Source organism: Hirundo rustica, chromosome 3, assembly GCF_015227805.2.
Source record: "Hirundo rustica isolate bHirRus1 chromosome 3, bHirRus1.pri.v3, whole genome shotgun sequence".
Lineage (NCBI taxonomy): Eukaryota > Metazoa > Chordata > Aves > Passeriformes > Hirundinidae > Hirundo > Hirundo rustica.
The window spans coordinates 37,348,613-37,361,370 of record NC_053452.1 but is presented as its reverse complement, the minus strand read 5'-3'; the positions used below and the strand labels follow the sequence as shown (position 1 = coordinate 37,361,370).

The window sequence follows — 12,758 nt, the reverse complement described above, 5'->3', positions numbered from 1 at the left end:
ACCACTGCTGGGGCAGGGGAAAGGGACTCTCCTCTGGGAAGGAGTTCCTTTGGGTCAAGTAAGCGTGGTGGAGGGAGCAGTTGGGTGGTGCCAGCTCCACATGGGGAGAATCAGCTGGATGACGCCTGTTCTGAGCAGGAGGGAGCGGTCAGGGTGCTGTAGCTGCAGTTGGGTCGAGCTCCCTGGTGAGCATTTCTGATGTGAATCACACTCTCTTCTGTACTCTTTTGTTAATAATACTGTTGCTGTTTGTTCTCTTATCTCTTTGCTGCTTTCAGTAAAATATTCTTATCGTAACCCGTGACTTTTGTGCCTCCAATTCTCCCCTCCAGCCCACCACAGGGAGAGGGGAAGGGAGGAGCCAGCAAGGGGCAGCGTGGTTTGGAGCCTCTCAGCGGGAGCATTCCTGAAGCACAACCTCTCAATACAGTTTAAGTGAAGGACAGGGCTGAGAACAGTGCTCACCTCAGTCGGTTGGTGTAGGTATCTACACAGGTCTTCATTTTAGCCAACAAGGTCCCAACAGAAGCTTGTGACTCCAACTGCTCTTCCTCCTCTTCACTACTTTCTCCTGACAGAGGAAGAAGCAACGGCACCATCGATGCGCAGGAGGCAATAGCACGGAGCAATTCCAGCAGAGCTCGGTACAGGGGAACGTGTCGAGCCATATCCAACACTACGGGAGACAAGCAGTTTACATCAGGACTAACACTGGAGATCCTTTCACAAAATATAGATATTTTAAATAGGAAAGCTAGATTTTAGTAATTATTAAAGTACTAATGAAATGTAATGATGAAATAGAGTATTTCGTAATCGCCATTTCAAATTTGTGTTGTAATGGACCTGTACAGAAAGAAATTGACAAGATACCTGGAAAACAAACGTTAACAAAAGACACAAGAGGACAAAAGTGCTAACAAGGTATGGAACAGGCTTACCACGTGCTATCTATATTAGTTTCTAGCACCTTAATATACAGTCCTGGCTCAAATTGTATGCAGACAGTAACTGTAAACAAAAATCTATGGAGGAAAAACTGTAACCTATGGCATGGCAGAGTAGCATTTGCTGATTTTAACAGCATAAACATCAATAAAGACTTTCACATCACCCAGGGGGAGTCATCTCCTTTTGGGAAAATATCTCTGCATGATTGCAAAAATATTTATGGTTCTTAAATGAATGAAGTTATCTACTCAAGAGAAGTCCAATTTTGCTTCTTTTCATGAAGAAAGGATCATTTTAAAAACCATTATGTATCCTTCAGAGCATGCAAATTTTATCTGCGTATATATGAACCACAAAACAGTAAAGATGAGTAAGGACGTATATCAGGCAAGCAAACCTCACTGTCTTAGTGCTTTTTAGTGTGATGTATATGTGTTACAAGAAGTAACTGTGGGTAGAATATAGATATCAGGTCCTCTGATTAGGAAACACAGGCAGAGATACACAGTTCTAATGGATTCTCTAGCACCACATTGTTTATTTTTCTTCACCACTTGTTTGGACAAATGTGTAATGGATGTCATTTCAACTGACTTTGTATCATTAATAGAAATCCTGAAAACGTAGCAATAGGCAGATACTTTAACACAGCTGCTTCCTCTGTCCCTAGGACATGCTATTTTTAACCTAACTGCAGAAGATATTTGCTCTAGTTTAAAGTATTCACAAATGACTGAGTTTATGATAAAATAAATTTATTTTTCCAACAAAAAAACCCGGACAACAAAAAGCCCCTGACAACTTGCATTAGGACAGAACAAAGCACAGAAGAACTCTTTAATGTTTCATTTAGCACATCTCATCCTCCAAGCTAAAGCAGATCACAGACTTTCAACTCCTGTCACCAAACCCTTAGCTCTAAATACAGGACGATGGGACAGTATAAATAGCCAAGCTAAATTCGAGCCAGTTTATGCAGGTCTAAGGCTGGATTTATCTCTGCCAGGAGTTCTTTGATCAATAGCTTGCTATTTGTCTTTTGAACCTCTTACAATGGCACAAACTCTTAACTGGGTGAAATGCTATTGAACAGGAAGAAAATTTACCAAAACAAAATATTAATCTGCCAGGCCTGGTATCATGGCTCTAAAAATAACCCATGTCAAAATATTCCATATATCTAAAGCAAATTGAATTTAAACACTGGCATTAAGACAACCAGTTTCAATTATCTGCTGTTTCTTACCTTTATATCTATCTATCTATCTATCTAAATATATATGTCTCAATTTTTTATGCTCAGTCTCTAGTGAAGAATGGTTGCCCACAAAAAAAACCCCACAATATGTAAAAATAAACACATATGAATCTGATGATGTGTGGATTTAAAAGAACAAAACCAAAACAACACACACACACAAACAAAAACAAAACAAAAAAACCCCAAACAAACAAACAAACAAAAAGAGGATGGTGAAAAAAGGGCAAGCATAAAATAAATCCTACCATAGCGTAGCCCTGGCCAAAAACCACCGCCCACCTGTAGGGCTAAAGACCAAGTGACTCCTCAGTTTAATCAATAGCTGTTTATTGTGAGGATAGTGAGTGAGGGAGAGATATGACCTCTTAGATAACCACAGCATTTCACCCTGGAAAGCTTTTATTTATTTATTTTAACCATGAAATTTTCATGAGACCAGAATACATAATTTCAAATCCTTCAATGCTGGCTTGCCCTCTCCCTTGCTAAATGGATAGTTAAGTTCAAAACTGCCATCATGAAGGGAACTGAACTGACATAATTTTAAAGTGGAAATGTTTTCCAGAGAGATGGGAGAGATTTCTGGTTTCAGCAGATCCAACTCACTTGCACTGCTTTGTGAGAGTTCCCGTGTGAAGCAAATGAAATGCATTCACGTGGCCTCAATTTAAACAACCTTTTAGGGAACAACTAATCATTTCTTTTACCTTAATGCTAGATTCTGTGAAACTCAATTTTTGGTACCATTATGTGTTTTATGCTGCTTTTCTCCTTTATTATACTTACTAGGAAGTGTAAGTACGCTTAAGAAGGAAAGATACACTTGTGACTCATGCAAGTGTATATTTCTGCCCAAAATACCTGAACTCCCTTCCATCTCCAATCTAAATCCTCAAAATGTTCATCAAGACTGGATATCTACACAAATATCAAAAAATTTGCTGGAAAGAACCCAAAATGGGCAGATTACTGTTTATTATCTTTATCTGGCAGTTTACCTACTCCCTGTGTGTCTACTTAGCTTCCAGTTGAAAGAATGCCAGGCTGATTACAGTCTGTGTCTCCTGCAGATACAGCTCTGCTTTCTGAAAAAGGTGAAGAAGACTTGAGCAGTTTGTTGAGCTCTATGTAATTTTAAAGCCATTATGTTTAAACCACTAGGAGAAGAGGATACTCTATTCTACATTACACCCCTGGCCCAGATCTACTCTTTGCTAACCTGTCCACCTTTTCCTGCGTGACCAGCGGCAACTACAAGTGACCCAACAGCAATTTTCTGGACTGAGAGGCTTAACAAATCCAGCAGCATTCCAAGCAGAACTTCAGTGTTCAGGCTGTGCCATTCACACTCTGTCAGCGTCCTCACTGCTTTTAGCGTTTGCAGCATATTTAGTTAGGAGTTCTGAAATAGGTCTTTCCTTCAGATATCATTATTTATTTCAGAAATATAACAAAGTCCTTTAAGGGAATTGAATTGAACTACTGCAGACATTAATTAAAACATAAAATACAAATACAAATTAAAAGCCTATCTCCATCAAATAGAAGCAATGGAACTGTTGGGCTACTGTCCTCACATACAGGTATCTGGCCAACTAAGATGCCAACAATATGGATTTCAAGCAAATACAAACTTCAGTGAAGAGCAAGTGTTAAAAGTAAACCACTGTATTCTTCAAAGTATGCTCTCCCTTGGGAACATATCCAACTTTTTTAGTGACTCAATTGAGCAATGAAGGTGTATCATAACACTTTACCTGAATTAAATATGATAGTTTCTCTTAAACAAAAAAAAAAAAAATCCAGCACACCACGAAACAGAAACAAATACTTTTGCTTATACCAGACCTATAATTTGAATACCATTAGGACACATTTAATCTGTCAGAATCTTTTTATAATGGGTACTTTGGTTGTGTAAGAAGGCACCAACAGACTTTGATTTATATGGGCATGCATATAAGTATGCCAAACTGCAAACACACAGCATTCCTAAGAAAATGAAAATGGGAGATTAAAATTCTTGGCTTTGTAAAAATGACAGATGGATGTATCTGTCACACCCAGGAGTGTCTGTTATCCCAGGACAAAGCAGTTGCTAGATAATGACAGATACCTCTTACACATCTCCCACTTTGGGGCTCTCCATCTCCTGCACCGAGCACACTCAGGCTGTCCTGACTGTCAGGCTGACACCAGCTGTGCCTGTCACATCTGTCCATTTTTGTGCTGTTGGTGCTCCCTGGTTCTATGTGCCAGTGAAGTGCTGAGGATGTTCAGCTCCCAGCACCAGAGACCTGTTCAGAAGCTCCCCTTTGTTGATTCTCAAACAAAACTGCTGTCCCAGAGGCCCACCTGAACTGCTGCTGGGGTTCCTGAGCACTTCTTCAAATGATTACTATATGACACATACTTACATCAAAAGAAAAGATGAAATTATCTCATTTTTAGACTCAAGGCGGGTAATTGCACTCAGGTTTCATCCTGCTTCCTTGTCTGCCTTTACCAGGGCTGTCAGGATCAGCCTGCCTGGCGACAACACTGATGTTTCAGAGAAGGCTCCAAAACCAGAGCTGGGAACTGACTTCTGCACGCCCTGACCCCAGCTGCTTCCCCCCGAGCTGCCGTGTGATTCTCCACTTGCACTGAGTAAAACACATCAAGCTCTACACCAGCACTTATCCAGTTCAACCAGCAGAGCACGAAGCAGAGCCCAGGCTAAAAAGTGCAGTTGAACCCGGAGCGTGAGCAGGCAGCTGCAGGACACCAGTGGTACCACACACAACTGTTAAAAGCAGCATTTTTATCAGCACCTTTGTCTTATTAAGCAATTACCAGTGGACATATCCAAAAAACATGTCTATGTCCAGCTGTCCCTAATAATTAGCAAGGAAGTTCAGGGGCAACAGGCAGCATACATATTTACTCACAATTTGTAACAAAAAAAATACCTCCGGTCTAAATTTATTCGGTTGCACCTATGAAAAGCAGAAATCTCAGCATTTGCCATAGGTAGGGATGACAAATACCTGGGAAAGATCTCATGGTTTAGGGGAATAAGGTCTCACTCTACTTTTACCATTCCTTTTGGCAATAAAGGTCAAGTTTTACCAGAATCACTACAATTCAGCTAGTCTCTTGCCACAGTATTTGCAATTTAGAAAGACGCTGAATGAAGGCTAAATAATTAAATAAATAGAGATTTCATTAAACGAAATCCCTCCTATATGCTAATAACAATCAGTCTGATTTGGGAAGGAAAAGGAATATGACTGAAGTTGTGTTAAGAAGTCCTGAGTTCCACAAACTGCTGAGCATCTTGTCTTTTGAAAACTGCAGTCTTTCACATGCCTCAGCATAATGGGATTTTTAGGTATTTTTGAGAACTTTTAACCTATGCCTACTTATTCCTGGTAAGCAATTGATTCACATTTAAAGACCACGTGTGATTTCAGAATGTTTCAATTGCTTTCCACAAATCTATTTGTTCATCTAATATAGATATATTTCTTACAAATTTCTGAGACTAGCCATATGCAATTACAACCTTAATATAATGAAAAAGCATATGAGGGCAGTTTCACAGCATCAAGGTATCACCTTAAATTTCATATATATCTGTAGCAAGATAATGACCCAACTGAGTCTAATACTCCTTTGCTTTCTTTTATTATTAGACAATATTCAAACAAAGAATAGCCAGGACTAATGGCCCATTAAACAGACAGTACCGAACAGCAATAAATTTTTTTGCAATTGATTTAACATCCTCAGTTCAACTTAACAGGCTATGAATAAGGTTATTTCCACTGCAAAGCATATTTAAAACATCACAAAGAATATGCACATTTATTCTAAAATGAAGCAAACTATTAATATAGCCTATCCATTATATAAAAAAATCTTCACTTTACAGGAAATTAAAGAGACAAATACAGAAGAGTAACTTGTAAGAAAATGATGAAACGTTCTGATTTACTTGCATCTAATGTCAAGGCCTTCCCCACTGTGATTACTTTAGTAATTCCTACCGCAAAGGAGCCTATGAATTTGATGTAAACCCCCCACCCCCCTCCAACAGCCAATTGAGGAAAAATAACAAATCAACACCTTTACCAGCTTTACAGCTAGGACACCGCCAGATGCAGACCCTCCTTGCTTCTGTGCTTTGAGAAAAGCTGTCTATATGTATTCTCAAGCTCCCTCCTGTATGTAACTTCTCATTTTCTGCACTCATTATTTAAGGACTTAGTGAATTTAATTTAATTTAGTGGCCCACAGAGGTAGGGCTATTTTTCTTCTGTACAGTCTCGTTTTACTCCAGACCAATACACCTGACTGATGTCCTGCCTTTGCTGAAGGAAAGAAGGTTGTGCTGGCAGCCACAGCAGAAGGCACTGCTGGAAACTCCTCCAAAACGACAGTCCTTTCTTTTCTCAAAGAGATCTACCACTGCAAATATGAGAGAGATGATCAGGAATGATCAATTAAAAGGAAGTAGCTGAAAAGAAAAAACATGTTTGGGAGAGAACCCATATGGAAGCCCCAGAAATATAAGGGAGGCCTCCTTCTTGCATGGGATAAAGTTTCCAGTGACCCAAGAGATGCCTCCAAAATCTCATTTCTTATTTTGTTTTGGATCTATTTCAGTTACACGTTTTATCTCCTGAGAAGACAAATGATTGTGTTTTGTTAAATATTCATCCTAAAGTAGCCATCTAAATCTGCTTCAGTTTTAAGCAATGTGAAAGAACACCACAAGTTATGTGGAATAACTGTATTATGAAACTGTTCTATTCAGATCATGCACAAATGCTCAAAATTTACTACAGTGTATCCAAGCCTCCCCTGCAAAAACCCCAAGAAAATACCTATGTATTCTGAGTGACCTATTTTTTCTTGTATAGTAATGAAGTTTGAAAGACAAGGGATCATCAGCTTAAGAAGCAAAAAGTGAAATAAGCAAAAAGTGAAATAAGACATTCTCATTACCCTGCTACTTACTGAACTTTAAGACCAATGTTAAGACTACGACTGCAGTAGCACATTCAACCTGGCACTACATTTTTCTTTTTTATTTCATCCTTTTTAACCTCCAAATAAATGAAAGGTAAGATCTGAAAGTTCTGCCAATTTTATAACATTTCTAAACCATGCTTAGTAATTAGTGAAGACTTTTTTTTGATGCCTCAGTATGTTAGTCACAAACCTAAAACCCCTGACCATGATCAAACTGAAGACTTCAGGATTTCATTATCATATTGAAGACTCTCAGCTGCTATGAACACCACCGTTCAAAAAAAAAATACACACAAAGGAAACACTCATTTTGCATTTTTAATTAAACCCTCAGGAGACAAAGTCTTCACATATGTGGCCAAGCACGAGTGAGGCACTCTGTCTTTCCAACGGGGTCACACACCTTTTTGCTCCATATTTTAAAACCGGAGCCGTTCTTCAGCCCCCCTCTGCTGCATCTTTGCAAACATATGATCTATGAATGCAGTCCCTGCTGCAGGCAGTCGTGTCGCTTCCAAATACGTCATGCTCTGCTGCCTCTTGATTTTCTGTTGCAGAATCAACCCAGGGCAAGCCTCTTTTATAATAGGTCCAATTAACATGCTGTGTCCTGCTCTGCTCTGATAGAAAAAGAGATTGCCCACAGAGCAGTTCAAAATCAGATCTCTAAGAAAACATTAGCCCTTGGGTAAAAGTAAAACAAAAGGTTTCCTAATATTGTCATCTTGTAGTAATTTAATTAGCTGGACTTTTTCTTTACTTATTTTAAAATAGGAATAACATGGGCATTTTCACAGTACTGTTTTCAGTATCAGGAAAAATGACATCAGGAGGGACTCGGCCCTTCAATAATGAAGCAGAAGAAAGGGGCTAAGCACCCTTACAGGCCATGAGTCACAAAGCCCATGTCACAGCAGTAAAACAATACAAGGAGGGTGGCCCTCTGAATTTAATGGGCACAGTGTCACGCTCCAAATCATTACTATTATTGTTCAGATACAACTTGAAAATTTTGTTCTTCTGATGTCAGCACTGAGCCCATTAGTAGTCAAAAAATATCAGGTCAAATATTAGGAAAGCTGAAGATAAATTAGAAATTAATTATTGAGGCTGCACTCAATCATTAATATCACTTCAACACCATGCGCATTTCCCCCTTTTATCAAAGACATGGGACAGACTTGGAAAAGAGAAGGGTGACTAAACAGCACAAGGTACAGAATGAGCTGCTGCACTTTCTAAAATGAAATAAAGGCATTGCAGCCTCAGTGACTAATGAAGGGTATCATAAAGACGTTGCTTTTAAATTATGAGTGGTAAAAAAAGCGAGCAGAATTGGACTGATCAATACATTCAAAGGAACGGGCACACCGTTAGAAGAAATAGTGCCACTTGTACAAGAACACACACTACACAGTACATCACTTGTAAGGTTTGGAAAAGCTTAGCACTAAATGTCAGGGTAGTAAATATTATCACAGGTTCAAAAGTAATTGGGTAAATTGATGTAAGAACAGGCCATCACGGGCTAATAAATGAGGGGACACCACCCTTGGCAGCACACTAGCAATACCAAAGCAGCATCTGCATGTCAGCCCAATCTCTATATTCCCCCCGTTATTGTCCACTGTTGGTGATAAAGTGGCAGCCTTTGGTCCATTGGCATTGCTATTACTCTGTGTTCTAGGAAATTTAAGGGAAAAAAAAGTGTAACTGCAAGAGGAAAGGAAAACTGCTCAATTAGACAGGCAAAATGCACTGCTCAGGGAAGCCAGTCATCCGTAGTGCAGTAATGAGGCTCAAATTAACCATTTCTGGTTTGCTTATTTTTTAAAGAACATTTGATTTTGGTGGAATTGAGGATTTTCAGGGAAGTTCTGTTTTCAAGTCAAGTCAAATGACACTTTTCACACATGTATCCACAAAACCAGAAAAAATCCTCTGCCAGAAAAAGTGTACAGCATTACTTCATTAGGCCAATGTGTACAGTGGAATAAACAAGACAGAATTTCCTACATTTGAAAGGATGGGAAAAAGAAACCCAAACAGTACAAAAGACATGAAAACCAAAATGAGCTTTTAAACCATAAGTGACCACTAAAGACATGCATGATCCTCAGTTTTGGAGATATTACTATTTAATTTCACACTCTAGTCCCTCGTAACGGAATCCACTAGAGATAACTCTCTGCCATGAAAGAGAACTCCAAACAAACCTGAAAAGGTGGTCAGGTAATGGGGAGATTCTTCTTGGAGGCTGCACAGCAATCTTATACAGGGCTTGGGAATACATCATCAAGCAAGAATAATTAATGAAATCTAAAAATGCAAAATTTTGTATTCATTGGTTTTAAAAATGGCCCAGCAGGGATCAGTGTAGAAAGGCTGTGAGCAAAGTACTGAAGAGGAAGCACATGCTGCCATGGGATCCAACCCCATTGCAACTTTGAATAATCTCTCCTCTGAAAGAAAGCTGGATTTACCCATTATCAGTTCTTAAAAGCAACTTAAAATGAAACCCAATTAAAGCATAAAGCTCTAACTAAATGACATTTGCATCGAAATCTAGAAAACAAGTGTAAGGAAGCATCAGTGCTCCAGGAATGTTCTATATTATCAAATAAATAAAGAATAATGTAGAGAAAGGCATAAAAAATTATTTAAAAGTATATGAAAAAATGTGAAGAAAGACACATATAAAGACAGGCATTCAGAGATTGTAGGAGAATAAGTTGTTTGCCTGGTCAAGGGATGAAAAAAAACTTATTGCTAATACAGCCTGCTGTGGCATTTACGAAGATAGAAAGGACCAATGATTTCTATTTGAGGTTGATGTACCGAAATAAATCTAATAATAAAGATAAGCTAGAAGTGTCAAATTCATCTTCCACTTAGGAAAATAAGAAAAATATTTTCTGCACAGAAAAACACAGGATTTAAGTATTCTGCAGACAAACCTTTCCTTAAAAAAGTAAAAAAAAGTTCAAAATAAAAAAGGAGGTGGAAGCCTTGCTTATCACGTCAAGTGTTTTAAGTGCGCAGCACTACACAGAGATGAAAGAAAAGGTACCACTACCCTTTGAATGTGGATCACGATTTTTATAGAAGTTAAACTGGCTTGCATCAGCACTGCAATGGAGGAGGGAGTAGTGATTTCACTATTTCTGGCAGAGGAGTGGGCAAGCAGCCACCTTGAAAAGGTCCTCAGTCAGAGCATTACCTCTTCCAGGCCATAAAACAGTCACTAGTATCTTAGAATAAGATAGGAATCGAAAATAAGATGGAAACCTGCCATTTCACTGCACATGCTGCAGAAATAGATGCAGAAATTCAAAATTAGATAATGAACTTGTGGAACGTTTTTAAACCATTACTTCAGCAGATGGAAAAAGGCCAAGACTTGGGGCTTCTGCTCTGTCAGCAGAGGATACCAAGACTGTTACTGGAAGGAAAGGATGTGTGATCCCTGAGCTTTGTTTTTTCTGTATGTGTGAGCACACCTAGAAGATCATGTCCTTAGAGGAAAGAAAGGAGACCATTTAAGCATCTCATTCTGCATTAATTATCTAAGTATTTTGCTTGGCCAAGATAGCAGAGCTGCTGTGCATATTCAAAACAGAACTTTTATCACTCCAGTGTCTTTGTCAGAGATTGGTTGGTCCTTTAAAAACCAAGATGGGCTTTTAGCAAACACACAAAGAGCATGCTGAAAAGTTAAAGCCTAACAGCTTCCTTGAGTCCAAGTTAAATGAAAGGTAACTCTTTGCATTCACTGCATATTCAAAGTGTGAATTCCTTAGAGTACAAATAGCTCTTATGTGGTAAATATATCGACCAGTTTACCATATGATAGGAAGAACCATCTCTAAGACTTGTGGAATAGGAGAATTTTCACCTTCCATGCAACCTTACACAACTTCCTGCACCACTTCTTAAAATGGATCATCCCCCATTATGTTACAGCAGAACAACAAAATAACTCAAAATAAAATACAAGATTCTGTTGTTAATAAGCTGCATTATCTTGATGTCCTTCAGAGAGGACAAGAAGATACAAATCCCATCATAAAAAATTATACTTTGCATTGGAATAATTTGACACAGACTACTTCCTTCAACCACAGAGATCCATTTCCTTGGATTTGTACTCAGGACTAAGAATACAATCAGAGGATAGCTAGAAAGGAAATACTATGAGTGGGAAGTGTCTGCATAAAAATATGGGAAGTGCCAGACACATTTGCAATATTTTATTTTCAAAAACAGGAGAAGAGAAAAGAAAAGACATAAATGACAACTGAGGATGTTACAGCCCAGAAAATGAAAACCTACCTCTTGACTAAATAAATAAGACTTTCAACTACTGAAAAAGAAAGCCAGCCCTCACCTCAGTAAGTTCTTCAAATGCACATCGAGCCACACACCCCAGGTGACAAAACTCTTCCCTGAAAGTCCAGTGAGCTTGCTCTTAGGAAAAGCAAAGCAAAAATGTCCAGGACAAACCCTGGAAATCTGCTCTGCACATGAACAGAAAGGAATTGTTAGTTTCTTTACTTAGGAAATGTTTAGCAGCGCATCTAATTGTGCTGCCACTGCTTGGGAAAACCACTAATATGGAGAAACACAAAAATTGAAGTGTGTAACTTATGGTTCTTTCAGAGGTCTCTTGTGTACCTTAAGACATTTGTGTCCTGTTGGCGGTATCTGTATCTTACCAGGAAGGCACAAGAGTTAAAAAAGAAGAAAGCACACGGGACGTTTCTGCTATATAATTTGGAACTGTAGGACAGAATGTAGTGTGGTGTCACATTCTCCTGCGAAGTCATATTCTCTTTTCAAAAAAGACTGAGCCTGTTGGTAATGAAGCATAATTTTTACAATCAATTCTTGACGCCTCTAGTAAAATCCGTGAATGCTTGTATCATGTAGCACTGAAGAGCAATCTATTTCAGACATCCAGCACTCATATTCCCAACCATAATTACCAAGTCTAAGTGAAACCACTTGAGATGTACTGTCTAACTAAAGTAAAATAAGAAAAAATGGTAGGACTGGTAATATTTATTCTGGAAGTTTTGAAAGATGCAGTGTGGTATCTCCAATTTTAAAGGGCTGGCTGAACACCTTTACCAATTACCCTCAGAGGAGAAACCAATCCAGTACTTATAGACTCCCAGGATTGTCTCATGAGCAGGGATACAGCTACCATTGTTGGCTTCCAAAGGAAAAAGGGAACTCCTGGTTGAAACGCTCCTGGGCCGTAGCAATGAGACAAATGGCCCAGGAAAGCCTAAGGACAGGCTCCCTCCCCACTAAACTTCGCTGCCTTGTGCCTTGAACAGTCAGGGCCTGCACTGTCTTCCCACAGCTAAACAGCCATCACAAGATGGTGACAGTCTGCTGGCAGAGGGAATCTCACTGAACACTCACGGCCAAACCCAAACACTTTTGAAGACAATGACCCAGGCCTTTTATTTCTCAAGTGAACAATTAAAAGTAAGCGTAGAGAAACCAATTTCAGAAATGA

The 12,758-nt window shown here is 39.0% G+C and overlaps 1 protein-coding gene across 1 annotated transcript in view; it reads right to left on the bottom strand.

Annotated features, from left to right (window-relative positions):
* BIRC6 (baculoviral IAP repeat containing 6) overlaps positions 1-12,758 on the bottom strand; it is a 174,760-nt gene that overhangs the window by 21,719 nt on the left and 140,283 nt on the right. The window contains exon 66 of the mRNA XM_040059756.2: positions 466-676. Within this exon, the coding sequence (XP_039915690.1) occupies positions 466-676 (211 nt within the window). The remainder of the gene's footprint in view (positions 1-465; positions 677-12,758) is intronic.